Source organism: Bos javanicus, chromosome 7, assembly GCF_032452875.1.
Source record: "Bos javanicus breed banteng chromosome 7, ARS-OSU_banteng_1.0, whole genome shotgun sequence".
Lineage (NCBI taxonomy): Eukaryota > Metazoa > Chordata > Mammalia > Artiodactyla > Bovidae > Bos > Bos javanicus.
In genome coordinates this window covers 60107361-60121034 of record NC_083874.1, presented here as the reverse complement: position 1 = coordinate 60121034, position 13674 = coordinate 60107361, and the positions used below count along the sequence as shown (strand labels likewise).

Genomic DNA, 13674 nt, shown 5'->3' with positions numbered 1-13674 from the left:
AAGAAAGTACAGAAAACCACTAGACCATTCAGGTATGACCTAAATCAAATCCCTTATGATTATACAGTGGAAGTGAGAAATAGATTTAAGGGACTAGATCTGATAGATAGAGTGCCTGGAACTATGGACTGAGGTTTGTGACATTGTACAGGAGACAGGGAGCAAGACCATCCCCATGGAAAAGAAATGCAAACAAGCAAAATGGCTGCCTGGGGAGGCCTTACAAATATCTGTGAAAAGAAGAGAAGCGAAAAGCAAAGGAGAAAAGGAAAGATATAAGCATCTGAATGCAGAGTTCCAAAGAACAGCAAGAAGAGATAAGAAAGCCTTCCTCAGCGATCAAAGCAAAGAAATAGAGGAAAACAACAGAATGGGAAAGACTAGAGATCTCTTCAAGAAAATTAGAGATACCAAGGGAACATTTCATGCAAAGATAGGCTCAATAAAGGACAGAGATGGTATGGACCTAACAGAAGCAGAAGGTATTAAGAAGAGGCGGCAAGAATACACAGAAGAACTGTACAAAAAGATCTTCACAACCAAGATAATCACGATGGTGTGATCACTCACCTAGAGCCAGACATCCTGGAATGTGAAGTCAAGTGGGCCTTAGAATGCATCACTATGAACAAAGCTAGTGGAGGTGATGGAATTTCAGTTGAGCTATTTCAAATCCTGAAATATGATGCTGGAATATGCCAGCAAATTTGGAAAACTCAGCAGTGGCCACAGGACTGGAAAAAGTCAGTTTTCATTCTAATCCCAAAGAACGGCAATGCCAAAGAATGCTCAAACTACCACATAATTGCACTCATCTCACATACTAGTAAAGTAATGCTCAAAATTCTCCAAGACAGGCTTCAGCAGTACATGAAACGTGAACTTCCAGATGTTCAAGCTGGTTTTAGAAAAGGCAGAGGAACCAGAGATCAAATTGCCAACATCCGCTGGATCATGGAAAAAGCAAGAGAGTTCCAGAAAAACATCTACTTCGGCTTTATTGACTATGCCAAAGCCTTTGACTGTGTGGATCACAATAAACTGTAGAAAATTCTGAAAGAGATGGGAATACCAGACCACCTGACCTGCCTCTTGAGAAACCTATATGCAGGTCAGGAAGCAACAGTTAGAACTGGACATGGAACAACAGACTGGTTCCAAATAGGAAAAGGAGTTCGTCAAGGCTGTATATTGTCACCCTGCTTGTTTAACTTCTATGCAGAGTACATCATGAGCAACGCTGGGCTGGAAGAAACACAAGCTGGAATCAAGATTGCTGGGAGAAATATCAATAACCTCAGATACGCAGATGACACCACCCTTATGGCAGAAAGTGAAGAGGAACTCAAAAGCCTCTTGATGAAAGTGAAAGAGGAGAGTGAAAAAGTTGGCTTAAAGCTCAACATTCAGAAAACGAAGATCATGGCATCTGGTCCAATCACTTCATGGCAAATAGATGGGGAAACAGTAGAAACAGTGTCAGACTTTATTTTTTGGGGCTCCAAAATCACTGTAGATGGTGACTGCAGCCATGAAATTAAGACACTTACTCCTTGGAAGGAAAGTTATGACCAACCTAGATAGCATTTTCAAAAGCAGAGACGTCACTTTGCCAACAAAGGTCCATCTAGTCAAGGCTATGGTTTTTCCAGTGGTCATGTATGGATGTGAGAGTTGGACTGTGAAGAAAGCTGAGCGCCGAAGAATTAATGCTTTTGAACTGTGGTGTTGGAGAAGACTCTTGAGAGTCCCTTGGACTGCAAGAAGATCCAACCAGTCCATTCTAAAGGAGATCAGTCCTGGGTGTTCTTTGGAAGGAATAATGCTGAATCTGAAACTCCAGTACTTTGGCCACCTCATGCGAAGAGCTGACTCATTGGAAAAGACTCTGATGCTGGGAGGGATTGGGGGCAGGGGGAGAAGGGGACGACAGAGGATGAGATGGCTGGACGGCATCACCGACTTGATGGACGTGAGTCTGAGTGAACTCCAGGAGTTGGTGATGGACAGGGAGGCCTGGCGTGCTGCAATTCATGGGGTTGCAAAGAGTTGGACATGACTGAGCAACTGAACTGAACTGAATTGAACAAACCAAACATCTGCCTCCCCAAGCAGTGAGGGTTAAAGAGTCTGATGAGGTTGTTCCAGAGCAGAAAGGCACCCTTGCTCTCCGTTTCCATCACCCTGGATCATGCACTGAGGCCAATAGCATGTAGGGGGGCCCAGAGGCTGCTTGTTGCTCAATAACGTCTAGGGAGGGGCAGGAAATGGAGGCAGGTCAGAGGTACTTGGGAGATGCTGGGAATTCAGGCTTAGCTGACCGGATGTCCCACTCTGGAGGAGGAAAGGGTCAAGGGGCAATGTTTACCAGAGCACAGGCCCCCTTCTTGGCACCAAAGGCAAATGCACACTTGGGAGCAGTAGAGGAGGAGAGAGACACACAGCAAGTTGGGAGAGGTTGGCTGAAGCTCTCTCATCCAGCTCGAAGCCAGTCCTGGAGAAGAGATGAGGCATCTGTGCCTCTAGGAAGGGGGTGTGTCCAGCAAGCTGTGGAAAGTCTGGGCCCTGATGAAGTGTGTGTATGAGTCAGCTCCCATAGTCCACGCCTTTTGGCTACACAGCACCTTTCTAATGTCTCTTAGCACAAGCTGGGGGCAAGAAGGTCTCCCATTGCAAAATGCTTCAAGTCCCAGGGCTTCAAACGGGGGCTGGTAGAACAGATTTAGGATTTCTTTCTTTTCCTTTTTTTTCTCCTGGAATAAGTCAACTTCCACTCCATCCCAATCACAGTCTTTGGAATGTCATTGTTTAGAGGTCAGTACCCCCTCTTCTTTTATAGATAGGGCCTCTGAAATTACTTGTCCATGCTCTGTATAGGAAAACCCGAGGGCTCAGGCATCTGGTCCAGCTTTCTAGGCCATAGGTGCTGAATTTGTGTCTCTGTGGGCTTTCTTGATAGGGTTAAATGATTCCACAGAGGCTCAGAGTTCACATCAAAGTCCCACCCAGCACAGTAATCCTCAGCATTCTCAACAGGTGGGCATCTTCCTCTAAATCACTGCCTTCCGGGGTAAGCAGCTCACCCCCTCTTGCCTCTGGACAGGTATGACTGTCATGATGGCCTTTTTAATATGAAGCTGAGGCCTGAATTCTTGTGACACCCCCTCTTTTAAGCAACCAAGGATTATCTACCTCTTACCCTAAATGTGTTTCTTCAAATCTTTTATGACAACTACAGTTTCTCGCTTCTCCTTTATCTCCTGCACTTCACTTTTCCTTGCTTGACATGGTCTGAGCAAATTCACTTGTAGATTCCATGGAGATAGAGAAGTTACGGGCTAACACCACCATTGTCTACCTTACTCAAAGAGTTGCATCCTTTTGTGGCCACAAAAGAGATGAGCTCCATCTCTTTAAGTTGCAGTGACACATCTGATATGAATTGGCATCTTGAATTAAAATTTAGGAGATGGTACAGTATAGTGGTTAGGTTGAGCTGAGAGGTTAGAGTGAGTGGGGGGAGGCTGGCCAAGGGGAGAATCCCAGCTCCCCAGCTGATTACTTGTGCAACTGTTCAGGTCCAGCTTCCTCATCTGAACATGACTGGTGTGAAGATGAACTGAAGTCAGGCCTGGAAGGACTTTGCACAGTGCCGGGCATGTATGTACCCAATAAGTGGTTCTTATCATTATTATTCCACATTCTCATGGTTTTTAACTCATACTCTGTGCATTATCCAATCTCTGATATGAGGTCAGAAGCAGTATCTCTGATGTAGGGAAGGCCTGCTAATTCCTCCGGAGAATTCTGGCACACCTATTCCACTTTTTTTTTTCCATATTATATTGCTCATCCTCCACTCAACTGGCTTCAGATGAAGGATCTTTACCAGGATCTTTTTCTCCCCTCTTCTTCCAACTTTTACTTATGACCAACATTGGAGCTTCAGACACTGCATCCGGGAGCCCATGGAGCCGGTGTAATAAGCAAGGTCAGGACACACCCTGTCCCAAGCTGGATTCTGCACAGCCAGCTGTCCACTCCATTCCTCATACGTTCTTCTTTATTCCAAAATTACCACCTTCAGCTGGCAATAAGCACGATGCACCTGCTCCTCCTAAATCCCTCCGTTTACTGGAATCTCTGAAGACCCCAGACAGTTATTTTTAGCTTTTTCTGACTGTGTCATTCATTACAGCAAAAATAGGTGGGTGTGTGCGTCATAGCAAGCTCCCCACCTTGTTTTAGGCAACTAATCCAGAAAGACAGGACCCTTCCTCTTAGCAAGTCATGTCTCTGGTATAGGGTGTTAAGGGAGTAGGCTCCAAAGCCAGACTTGCCTAGGCTCACACTCTGGTCCCATTACCATTATCTGAGTGACCTTTGACACTCTTAGAGTATCTGGTTTCTTATCTAAAAACCATTGCTCTTGTCTCCCTCATAGAGTTGTGGTAATGATTCAGTGAGATGTTTAGAAAACTTAGTGCAGTACCGACAATAGTAATGGCCAGTCAATGCTAGCAGCCGTGATGGCAGTGGTTTTGGTGGTGATGGTACTACTGCGCTGATTCTTTGCAGTGAGGTCTGTGCAGTGCCTGGCACTAGAAATAGTCAGTCAGTGTTAGCAGTGGTGATGGCATGTTGGTGATCATGACGGTGGTGATGGCAATGGTGCTGGTGATGCTTCTGCCCCCGATTCTTCTCAGCGAGGTCTGTGAAGAAACAGTTCTCCTGCCTGTGATAAGTAACATGATTCCCATCTCTTAACAGTTCCCAAGTATTCTTGATCTCTTCTGAGTAGATACAGATTCTGCTTTTCCACAGTGTCTTGACATTCCAGGAATGAAAATTCACACTCCTCTGGCTCAAAAATACAGCAAGTTTTTCGTCCTTAATTTTCCTTTTCCAAGCTATGTTTGTCATCTTAGCACTCTTCTGAATCTTGTTTCAGTTTCCTCCATCCTCGGGGGACTCAGAAGCCTTTCCAACCTCCCCTCGAGTCAGGAGACTACTTCGTGTTTGCAGCATGGACAGTGACCACCTTTGGGGAAAGAACATTTCTCTGAAACATATTCCCCACAGATCCACACATTGATGTCTAGACTTCGTGAGTAGCAAGAGGAGCCATGATCCTCGGCATTCCCCTGGAGACTGCCCACATGCTCACTGTTCTTCTGTACTGACTCTTCTTTCCCTTCTTCCACCTCCTGATCTGAAGAATTATGGTGGAGACATTTAACAGCCTCTCCTCATGGACATGCTCCCATGCAGGCCTCCCACATGCAGCTGAGGAAATCTCCCACCTGCCTGAGATCCCCAAGGCACACAGTAACACACAACACAAGCTGAGTGAAATAACAGCAGATTCAGGAATTTATTCTCAGTTCTCCTCTGGCATGTTTTCTAGATTAGAACGCCAAGTCAACAAAACCCCTCACTTTATATTTAGAGAGCAGTTTACACACTATGATGTATGTTAGTCTGATTGCTGAATTTGCTTTCCACCAAGTTGGGTAAACTGAGCCACAGGGAGGCTGCCTGACAGGTATGCATCACACAGAAGGAACACAGCCTCCTGACTCCAGCTGGCTTCTCTCTATGGCCTCACAAGTGGTCTCACTGGTGTCAGGGTACCTGAGCAGCATGGTCCTGTGGTCCTGCATCCCAGCATTCCAGACTTGCTATCATTCTGGATGATGCTTTCAAGCAGTTAGGAAGGATAACTGTGTGCACTCAGCCTTAGCCACCTCGAGATGGAAACCTGCTCAGAGCAGCAAATTTTTCTTGATCCCCACCAAAGACACTGAAGGCAGGTCTGGGAACAGGTCTGAATCAACTGAAAGGAGGGAAGGATGATGGAGGGAGCACCCCTTCCAACAGGCTCCCTTGCTATTAGAGCCGCTGGGAGCTGAGTCCTGCTGACTTGGGGGAGGTGGTTCTAGGCTCACCTTCCTCGAGTGGACACAGCCCCAGCATGCTGATTCTGCTGGTGCTGTGGCTGACAGCCCCTACATGGCGCAGTGATGCAGCACAGGACGCTAACGGGCTTTCACTGATTCTGCTGACAAGGCCAGTGAGAGTGTCATGTAACATGAAAGAATGCTGGAGCCTAGCCTGGCTTTGGAGAAGGCGATGGCACCCAACTCCAGTACTCTTGCCTGGAAAATCCCATGGATGGAGGAGCCTGGTGGGCTGCAGTCCATGGGGTCACGAAGAGTCGGACATGACTGAGCGACTTCACTTTCACGCATTGGAGAAGGAAATGGCAACCCACTCCAGTGTTCTTGCCTGGAGAATCCCAGGGACAAGAGAGCCTGGTGGGCTGCCATCTATGGGGTCGCACAGAGTCGGACATGACTGAAGCGACTTAGCAGCACAGCAACCTGGCTTACGAGACCCTGGGTGTGTGTGTGGGCACATGCAGTGAGGGGTCCGAGAAGGGCGTTTTGCAACAGTGATTTAGATATCTTACAGCTAGACAAGTTGGAATGGAATGGACATTCAATAAATCAGAATGACTGTTCTAAGGCACACCTCTGATTCTCAGCTCCCCTTCATGCCCCAACTTGTATTTTAGTGATAGAACATGACCTTTATGAGTAGTTCTCAGTTTTAGAAGCAGCAAATGAATCATTCAGGAAGCTTCTTACGATCATATATTTCTAGGTCCCATTCCTACAAGTCCAAAATGGGCCTAGAAATCTGTATTTTTGCCAGTTTTGCAGTGAAGCTAATGCTGCAGTCCACAGGACACACCCTAAGAGACACTAAACACAGCCCTTGTGGCTTTCTCCCATATTCCATCTTTTGCTAAGATATGTCTGCATATAGTTTTTTGGGGAATTTTAAGAATTGAGAGCCACTGGTGGAAAACACCTGATCAGCTCTGTTGGGGTGCTCCAGGCAGCATGGACCAGAGGGGAGACAAGCAGGCCCGCTCATCCCAGGAGAACCACCCAAGCGGCTGAAACATGGCCCAGGCCATCCCTGTTTACTGTTGGGCAGCCTGTTTTTCCTGCATTTGTATGCAGGGAAGCTCATGAGTCTGGGCTGTCTGCCAACTGGGTCATACTTCAGGAGTCCTCCAGGGTGGGAACTGCCCCCACTTCCCTCCAGGCTGCAGAAGGGAAATGGTCAGTGAAACTGGGACAGGGGAGCCCTGGGAGATGTGCTTGCAGAGGGGGAGGCACCCAGCGGGGAGGACTCACGGCTTGGTCCGCGGATCTTGATGGGCTTACTGCTGGTCATGGACTGGGAGCACGTCTGACACAAGCATTCCTTCCCACTGAAGGTCACCTTGTCTCCAATGGGGAAAGGCTTCCTGTGAGGAGGAGGAAGAAGAAATTCAACACCTCCTCTCCAGAGGGCTGTGTGTCTATAGGTGACTTGATGACATGTACTTGAAGACCTCTGGTAGCACATACAGCACATACAGAGTACCAGCGACATTCACAGGCTGTTCCCGAGGCAGAGCCAAACCACTCAGTCAGGATCAGGACTGGAAGGAGATCCAGTTGGGCCATTTACATGATTTTTAAACATTGGGAAAATCACAACACTTATTTGAGCTTACATTTCTCCTCTATACAACGGTGGTGGTGGTGGCTTAGTCGCAAAGTCGTGTCTGACTCTTGTGACCCCATGGACTATAGCCTAGAAGGCTCCTCTGTCCATGGAATTCTCCAGGCAAGAATATTGGAGTGGGTTTCTATTTCCTTCTAGACAATAAAGAGGTTAAAAGCTCGTCTCAGGTGTGCTTCCTCCTGGAAGGATGTCTTCCCAACTTGACCTATCCCTGTATGTCAGGCAGAACTCAATTCAATTTGCCAAAATGTCTTCCTTTTACTCCCCAGGAATCTTAGACACCCATAGAGAACCTCTTCCTCTGCTCATCTGCCTTTGAACAGTTGGGAGTTCCATAGCTCAGGAATCTCAAGCTTGTCCTGTCCTGCCTCCCTAACTAAATATAAACTGTTTAGAACCCTCAGCACAGCCAATCCCATCATGCAGCAGCTCTTGCTCATGTAGTCTAGAATGGCTGTTAACATGGGTTCTGAGCACACGGCCCTAAGCCTGCCGTGGTTCTACTGCCCTTACATTAGCGACATGAACAATGGAGCGAGTGCTGGGGAGGGGGGAGCTGTGCTCTTGTCACAGCCCAGGCACTCACTACCAGTAAAAGGACATGGATCATGACCTTGAGAAGACACCTCACCTCCATGGGGCTTCACAAAACCTCCACTTTATACTATATGGACCCTACTGTGCAAACTTCCAATGGTTCTGGCATTCTAGGACCTAAGGCCCAGGTTTTAAGGGCTGGATGAAAGAATGAATGCCACTGAATGATATTTTCTTAGGCACTGTGCCATTAGTCTCAGTCAAAAACTCCAAGTGGTTAATAATTCTAACTGGTAACAAAGAGGTGGTTATTTTATGAGAAGAATAACTGATCTATAAATTACTTTCCCTATTAAAAAGTACATACATATACTCCAATAGTGCTTTACTTATGACTTAGAGCAGTCCATTAAATGTTAAAATATTGGTGGACAGGGTTGAGGTTTTCTTTATTTTTTGTCTCCTTAATATGGTATTTGGTATACAGTGGGTCTTTAAGGTACATTTGCTAAGTTAACAAGTGATGGGGATGCTTGGGGTAGGGAGGAGGCAGATGGTGAGCTTTCCATCACCTATCAAAGGTCTTGAGAATGGAGAGAGTAACATGGTAACATATACACTACCATATATAAAATAGATAGCCAATGGGAATTTGCTGTATGACTCAGGGAACTCAAACCAGGGCTCTGTAACAGCCTAGAGGGATGGGATGAGGTGGACAGTGGGAAGGAGGTTCAAGAGTGGGGCGGGGGGGACATAGGTATACCTATGGCTGATTCATGTTGATGTATGGCAGAAACCAACACAATATTGTAAAGTATTATCCTTCAATTAAAAATAAATTGTAAAGTCTTGAGGAGGTGGATGATGAACATTATGATAAAGAAAAGAATAATAAAATCAGACACAATTTGGTACCAGTCACTGAGCAGGTATCATCTCATTTATTTTCCTGAAAACCTAGTGAAGTTGGACTGGTTTTGGTGCCCATTTTACCAATGAAGCTGAGGCTTACAGAGGTGGGGTCACCTCCAGGGTTGTGGAGGAAGGCTATAAATAGACATCCCAGGACCACATGTGGCTGAGGATGTGAGAGCCTGAGCCAGACCTGTGGATTCCACACTGAGTATTGAGAGGCCATGGCACTCAGTGGTTCCTTTGGGGCCTTTTGATGGGAAAAAGGAGACTTGAGTGTAGGGGCTCAGATCTTTACTCTGCCTTCATCTTGGGACAAACTAGTGTTTTGTATTAGACCACATCTAACAGACAGGATTCAGCTGCTAAATGTTCAAAACCATTTGCTTGTCAAGTCCTCCCACCCCTGAGATTCTAGGAATGAAAGTGTTCACCTCGAGATCTGCCTGGGAAAGGCCATTTCTTCTCTTCCCCAGGGACTGAGGCAGGGGGCCCCAGCCCTCACTGGCCACCCACTTACTTGCACAAGCTGCACACGAAGCACTTGGGGTGGTAGGTGCGGCCCAGCGCGGAGATGACCTCGCCTGTGATGAAGTCCCGGCAGCTGTCGCAGCGGGTGCCGTAGAGCTGCTGGTAGTCCTGCGTGCAGATGTACTCCTGGTTCTTGAAGAAGAAGCCTGACTGGGCTAGGCCACAGCCACACACTTGAGGAAACAAGGGGGAAATAAAGGCAGGTGAGTCCAAGGAAGGGTCTGCGAGCAGGAGGCTCTTGCTGGGGATGAGGCTGGAGAGCTCTTTCAAATCCCCCTCGTTCAGAGTTTGCATTCACCCTTGTCTGACAGTTTGACTTTCTACATAGGTTGCCTTTGGGAAGAAGCAGCTGGTCAGGGCAATGTGAACTGATACAACAGAGAGTTACAGCTCTTGTTTACGGTAATAAACAGGCACTTAGCTTTAATACATCGGTTTCCCAAAAATGTAGTTAGCCTGACTCAGCTTTATCAAGGACCTGGCCTGGACCGGGTGACATCACCCCAGTAAATACCCTCTCATTTTTAACAGGCAAAGTTGTTTTTCAAAAGCAGCTTGGTTAAAGGTAGGAGGGACTTCCAGGTGAATGTCAGAAGTATTTCACAAGTGTTTATTTACTCTGAAGGCCAGAGGTAGGAATAAAGGGCCAAGGTGAGCGAGCAGGGCAGCTTCAAAGTGAATTCACATGTCACAGCACCAGGGAAAACAGTCTAGGTCAGTGACAGACTCTACTCTGCAAGTCTGACGACCTGGTCTCTGGTCTTGTCACTGCCACTAACTCCCTGGGTGACAATGACCTTGGCTGTCTGTAATCTGGGGCCTCTGTTCACTGCTATGCAAAAAGCAGAAACTGGACAAGAAATGACCTGAGATTTTCTTCTGATATTGACATCCTGTGAATCTAGAAGAAGGAGAGCTTTATTCAGGGCTGACTATGTGTCTAAACATTTAAAACTCTGTATGAGGTAGAGCTGGAGGCCCATAGAGACCAGCGCTCTGGGCTGGCGAGTGGAGGAGGTGGTGGTGGAGGTAGCAAGTGGGGCAGGGTCCATCTTTCATCAGCATTCATGAAAACTCATCACATCAAACAATGCCTGGTCTGGAGGGCAGGCAAGGCCAGAGAACAGGCTGTTCTCGAGTGTGCAGGTGGCAGATCGATTGATGGCTGTGGAATTAGTTAGGTCATGGCCTATGACATCCCTGGAAAGAGCTCCTGTTTTTTCCCTTCTTTTCTCTCTTTTGTGTCCCCTGCCAACTCTACTCCCAGAGCCACCTCTCCCAGTGGAGAAAACCAGGAGGCCATACAAAAACTTGGAACAATCAGTTCCTTCGTTTCCCCCAAGGAGCTGAAGGAGGAAGTTTTTGGTAGAAAGGATGTAAGAGTTGATAAGAATCCCAGGTTCCTGGAAATACAGTGGGGAACACGACGTGGAAGGTAGGCTGGACCAGCATGACAGATGTGTTTGAGCCTGAGCAGAGGTCTTCATTCAAATAACAAGAAAGGCCACGGGAAGGGTCTGCAGTATGGAAGTGACATGGAATTAATATATCCAGGGCAGTCATTATTTTGTGAATCAAAAAATAAAATCTTATAATTAAAAGAAAGATCATATGGTCTGACAATGGGACAGAATATGAGAACTCAGAACTGCTTCAAGAAAATAAAGAATGAAAGCTCACTATAAATATAATGCCTAGAAGAGGCTTTACACCCAGCCTTACTGTGTTTCAGTGGAAAACGTACTATTTTGAGGGTCACTGGATCTTCCTCCATATTTCTATTCTAGCACTCAGGTGCTGTGTGACTTTGAAAAAGTGACTTCACCTCTCTGGAGTTCAGCTGCCTCATTTGTAAAATGAGGGAGCTATGTGATAACTGAGGACACATCCAGGTCTAAGAGTCTAGGATTCTGTCATATAATTCTGTTGATTTTCAACTTTTCAAAAGAGATAGTTTTATGGACTTTCAGAGTCCTTTCAAAGCAGGTCCCCTGAGGGGGATTTCATTCATTACTTTAGACATTTAAATTGTGAAATATACATATAGAAAATGTAATAAATACACTACACTGTATACTGTACACTGTAAATAAGAAACATAAAATACACCCCCAGGTATCCATTAGTGAACTTATGAAACATTACCAGCACCTTGGAATCTCGTTCATCACCCTAAGAATGCCTCCTCTCCACACTCCTTTCCCGAATCATGAGTTTATCAATCTCTTTGCTTTTCTTTCCAGTTTTACTACCTTTGCTGCTGCTGCTGCTGAGTCACTTCAGTCATGTCCGAATCCACAAACAATATATTGTTTAGTTTTGCCTGTTTTTGAATTTTATACAGATGGAATCATACTGCATTAACTATTCTGTGTAATTTACTGCTTCGTTCTCTCAGTGTTACGGTTTTGAAATTCATTCATGTCGATGCACCTAATTGTGGTTCTCTTGTTTTGCTGTGCTGTATTCAACTGTGTGACCACATCTGCTGCTACTGCTAAGTCGCTTCAGTCGTGTCTGATTCTGTGAGACCCCATAGACGGCAGCCCACCAGGCTCCCCGTCCCTGGGATTCTCCAGGCAAGAACACTAGAGTGGGTTGCCATTTTCTTCTCCAATGCATGAAAGTGAAAAGTGAAAGTGAAGTCACTCAGTCGTGTCTGACTCTTAGCGACCCCATGGACTGCAGCCCACCAGGCTCCTCCGTCCATGGGATTTTCCAGGCAAGAGTACTGGAGTGGGGTGCCATACCACAACTGATCTATTCCACCTGTCCTAGATACAACTCCTTTACAAGTATCAGTACATGATTTACAGATCCTATCTTTCATTCTGTGTGTTTACTTTTTACATTCCTGATGATCTACTTTGAAGCAAAAGAATTTTAAATTTTGATGATGTTTAATTTATTTTTCCCCAAGTTGCTTTCTTTGTTATCATGTCCAAGAAGGCTTTGCCTAACAATGTCATGAATATTTGCTTCTATATTTTGACTCACTTTGAGTTGATTTTTGTGTGTGGTGTGAAGAAGACTCCAATTTTACTTTTTTGTGTGCACATATGTTCAGTTTTCCTAGCATCATTTGTTGAAGACTATTCTTTCCCTACTGAATTATTTTGGTTGTCTTGATAATATTCAGCTGGCCATAAATATAAGACTGTGTTTTTAAAATTTAATTAATTAATTGATTTTTGGCTGTGCTAGGTCTTGCTTCTCTACTCGCGATGAGCAGGGACTACTCTCTAGGTGCAGCGTGTAGGTCTCTCGCTGCAGTGGCTTCTCCTGTGGGGCACAGGCTCCAAGGCATGAGGGCTTCAGTAGTTGCAACACATGGGCTCTGAAGCATAGGCTATTATAGAGCACCACTGAACAACTGGGCTCTAGAGTATGGGCCCAGTGGCTCCACGGCATGTGGGATCTTCCCAGATCAGGGATCGAACCCGTTTCTCCTGCACTGGCAGACAGATTCTTTACCACTGAGCCACCAAGGAAGCCCAGGGCTTTATCTCTGCCTCTCATTTCTACTCTCTATGATCTCTATGTCTATTGTTGTATCACACTGTTGTGTTTATTGTAGCTTTGCAGTAAGCTTTTAAAGTGGGAATTTTGAGTCTTCCAACTTTGTTCTTCTTTTTAAAGATTATTTTGGTTTTTATATGTCTCTAATTTCACATACATTTTAGAATCAGTTTGACAATTTCTGCAAAGAAGTCAGTGGGGATGTTCATAGGGATTACATGTGCTATGAACTGAATAGTGTCCTCCCCCAGATTTGTATGTTGAAGCCCCAAGCCATAACGTGATGGTATTTAGATAGGTGGCCTTTAGGGGATAATTAGGTTTAGATGAGGCCATAGGATGGGACCTTCATTATGGGATTAGTGCCCTCATTGGAAGAGACACCAGCAAACTTGCTCATTCTCTTTCTCATTCTCATCTTCCCTCCTTCCCTCCCTCCCCTCCACCTCTTTCCCTCCCTCTCAGAAAATGTGAGGACACAGTGAGAAGGTACCTGTCAGCAAGACAGGAAGAGAACTTTCCATAACCTGACTATGCTGACACCGTGATCTTGGACTTGCAACCTCCAGAATTGTGAGAAAATACATT

General features: G+C 45.8%; 1 protein-coding gene across 3 annotated transcripts in view; it reads right to left on the bottom strand.

The window, feature by feature from the left end:
• Nucleotides 1-13674, bottom strand: part of ABLIM3 (actin binding LIM protein family member 3) — a 136323-nt gene that overhangs the window by 64600 nt on the left and 58049 nt on the right. For all 3 annotated transcript variants that reach the window (XM_061423979.1, XM_061423977.1, XM_061423978.1), the window contains exons 4-5: nt 9557-9740; nt 7209-7321 (exon numbers count right to left, since the gene is read on the bottom strand). In XM_061423979.1, the coding sequence (XP_061279963.1) occupies nt 7209-7321; nt 9557-9740 (297 nt within the window). The remainder of the gene's footprint in view (nt 1-7208; nt 7322-9556; nt 9741-13674) is intronic.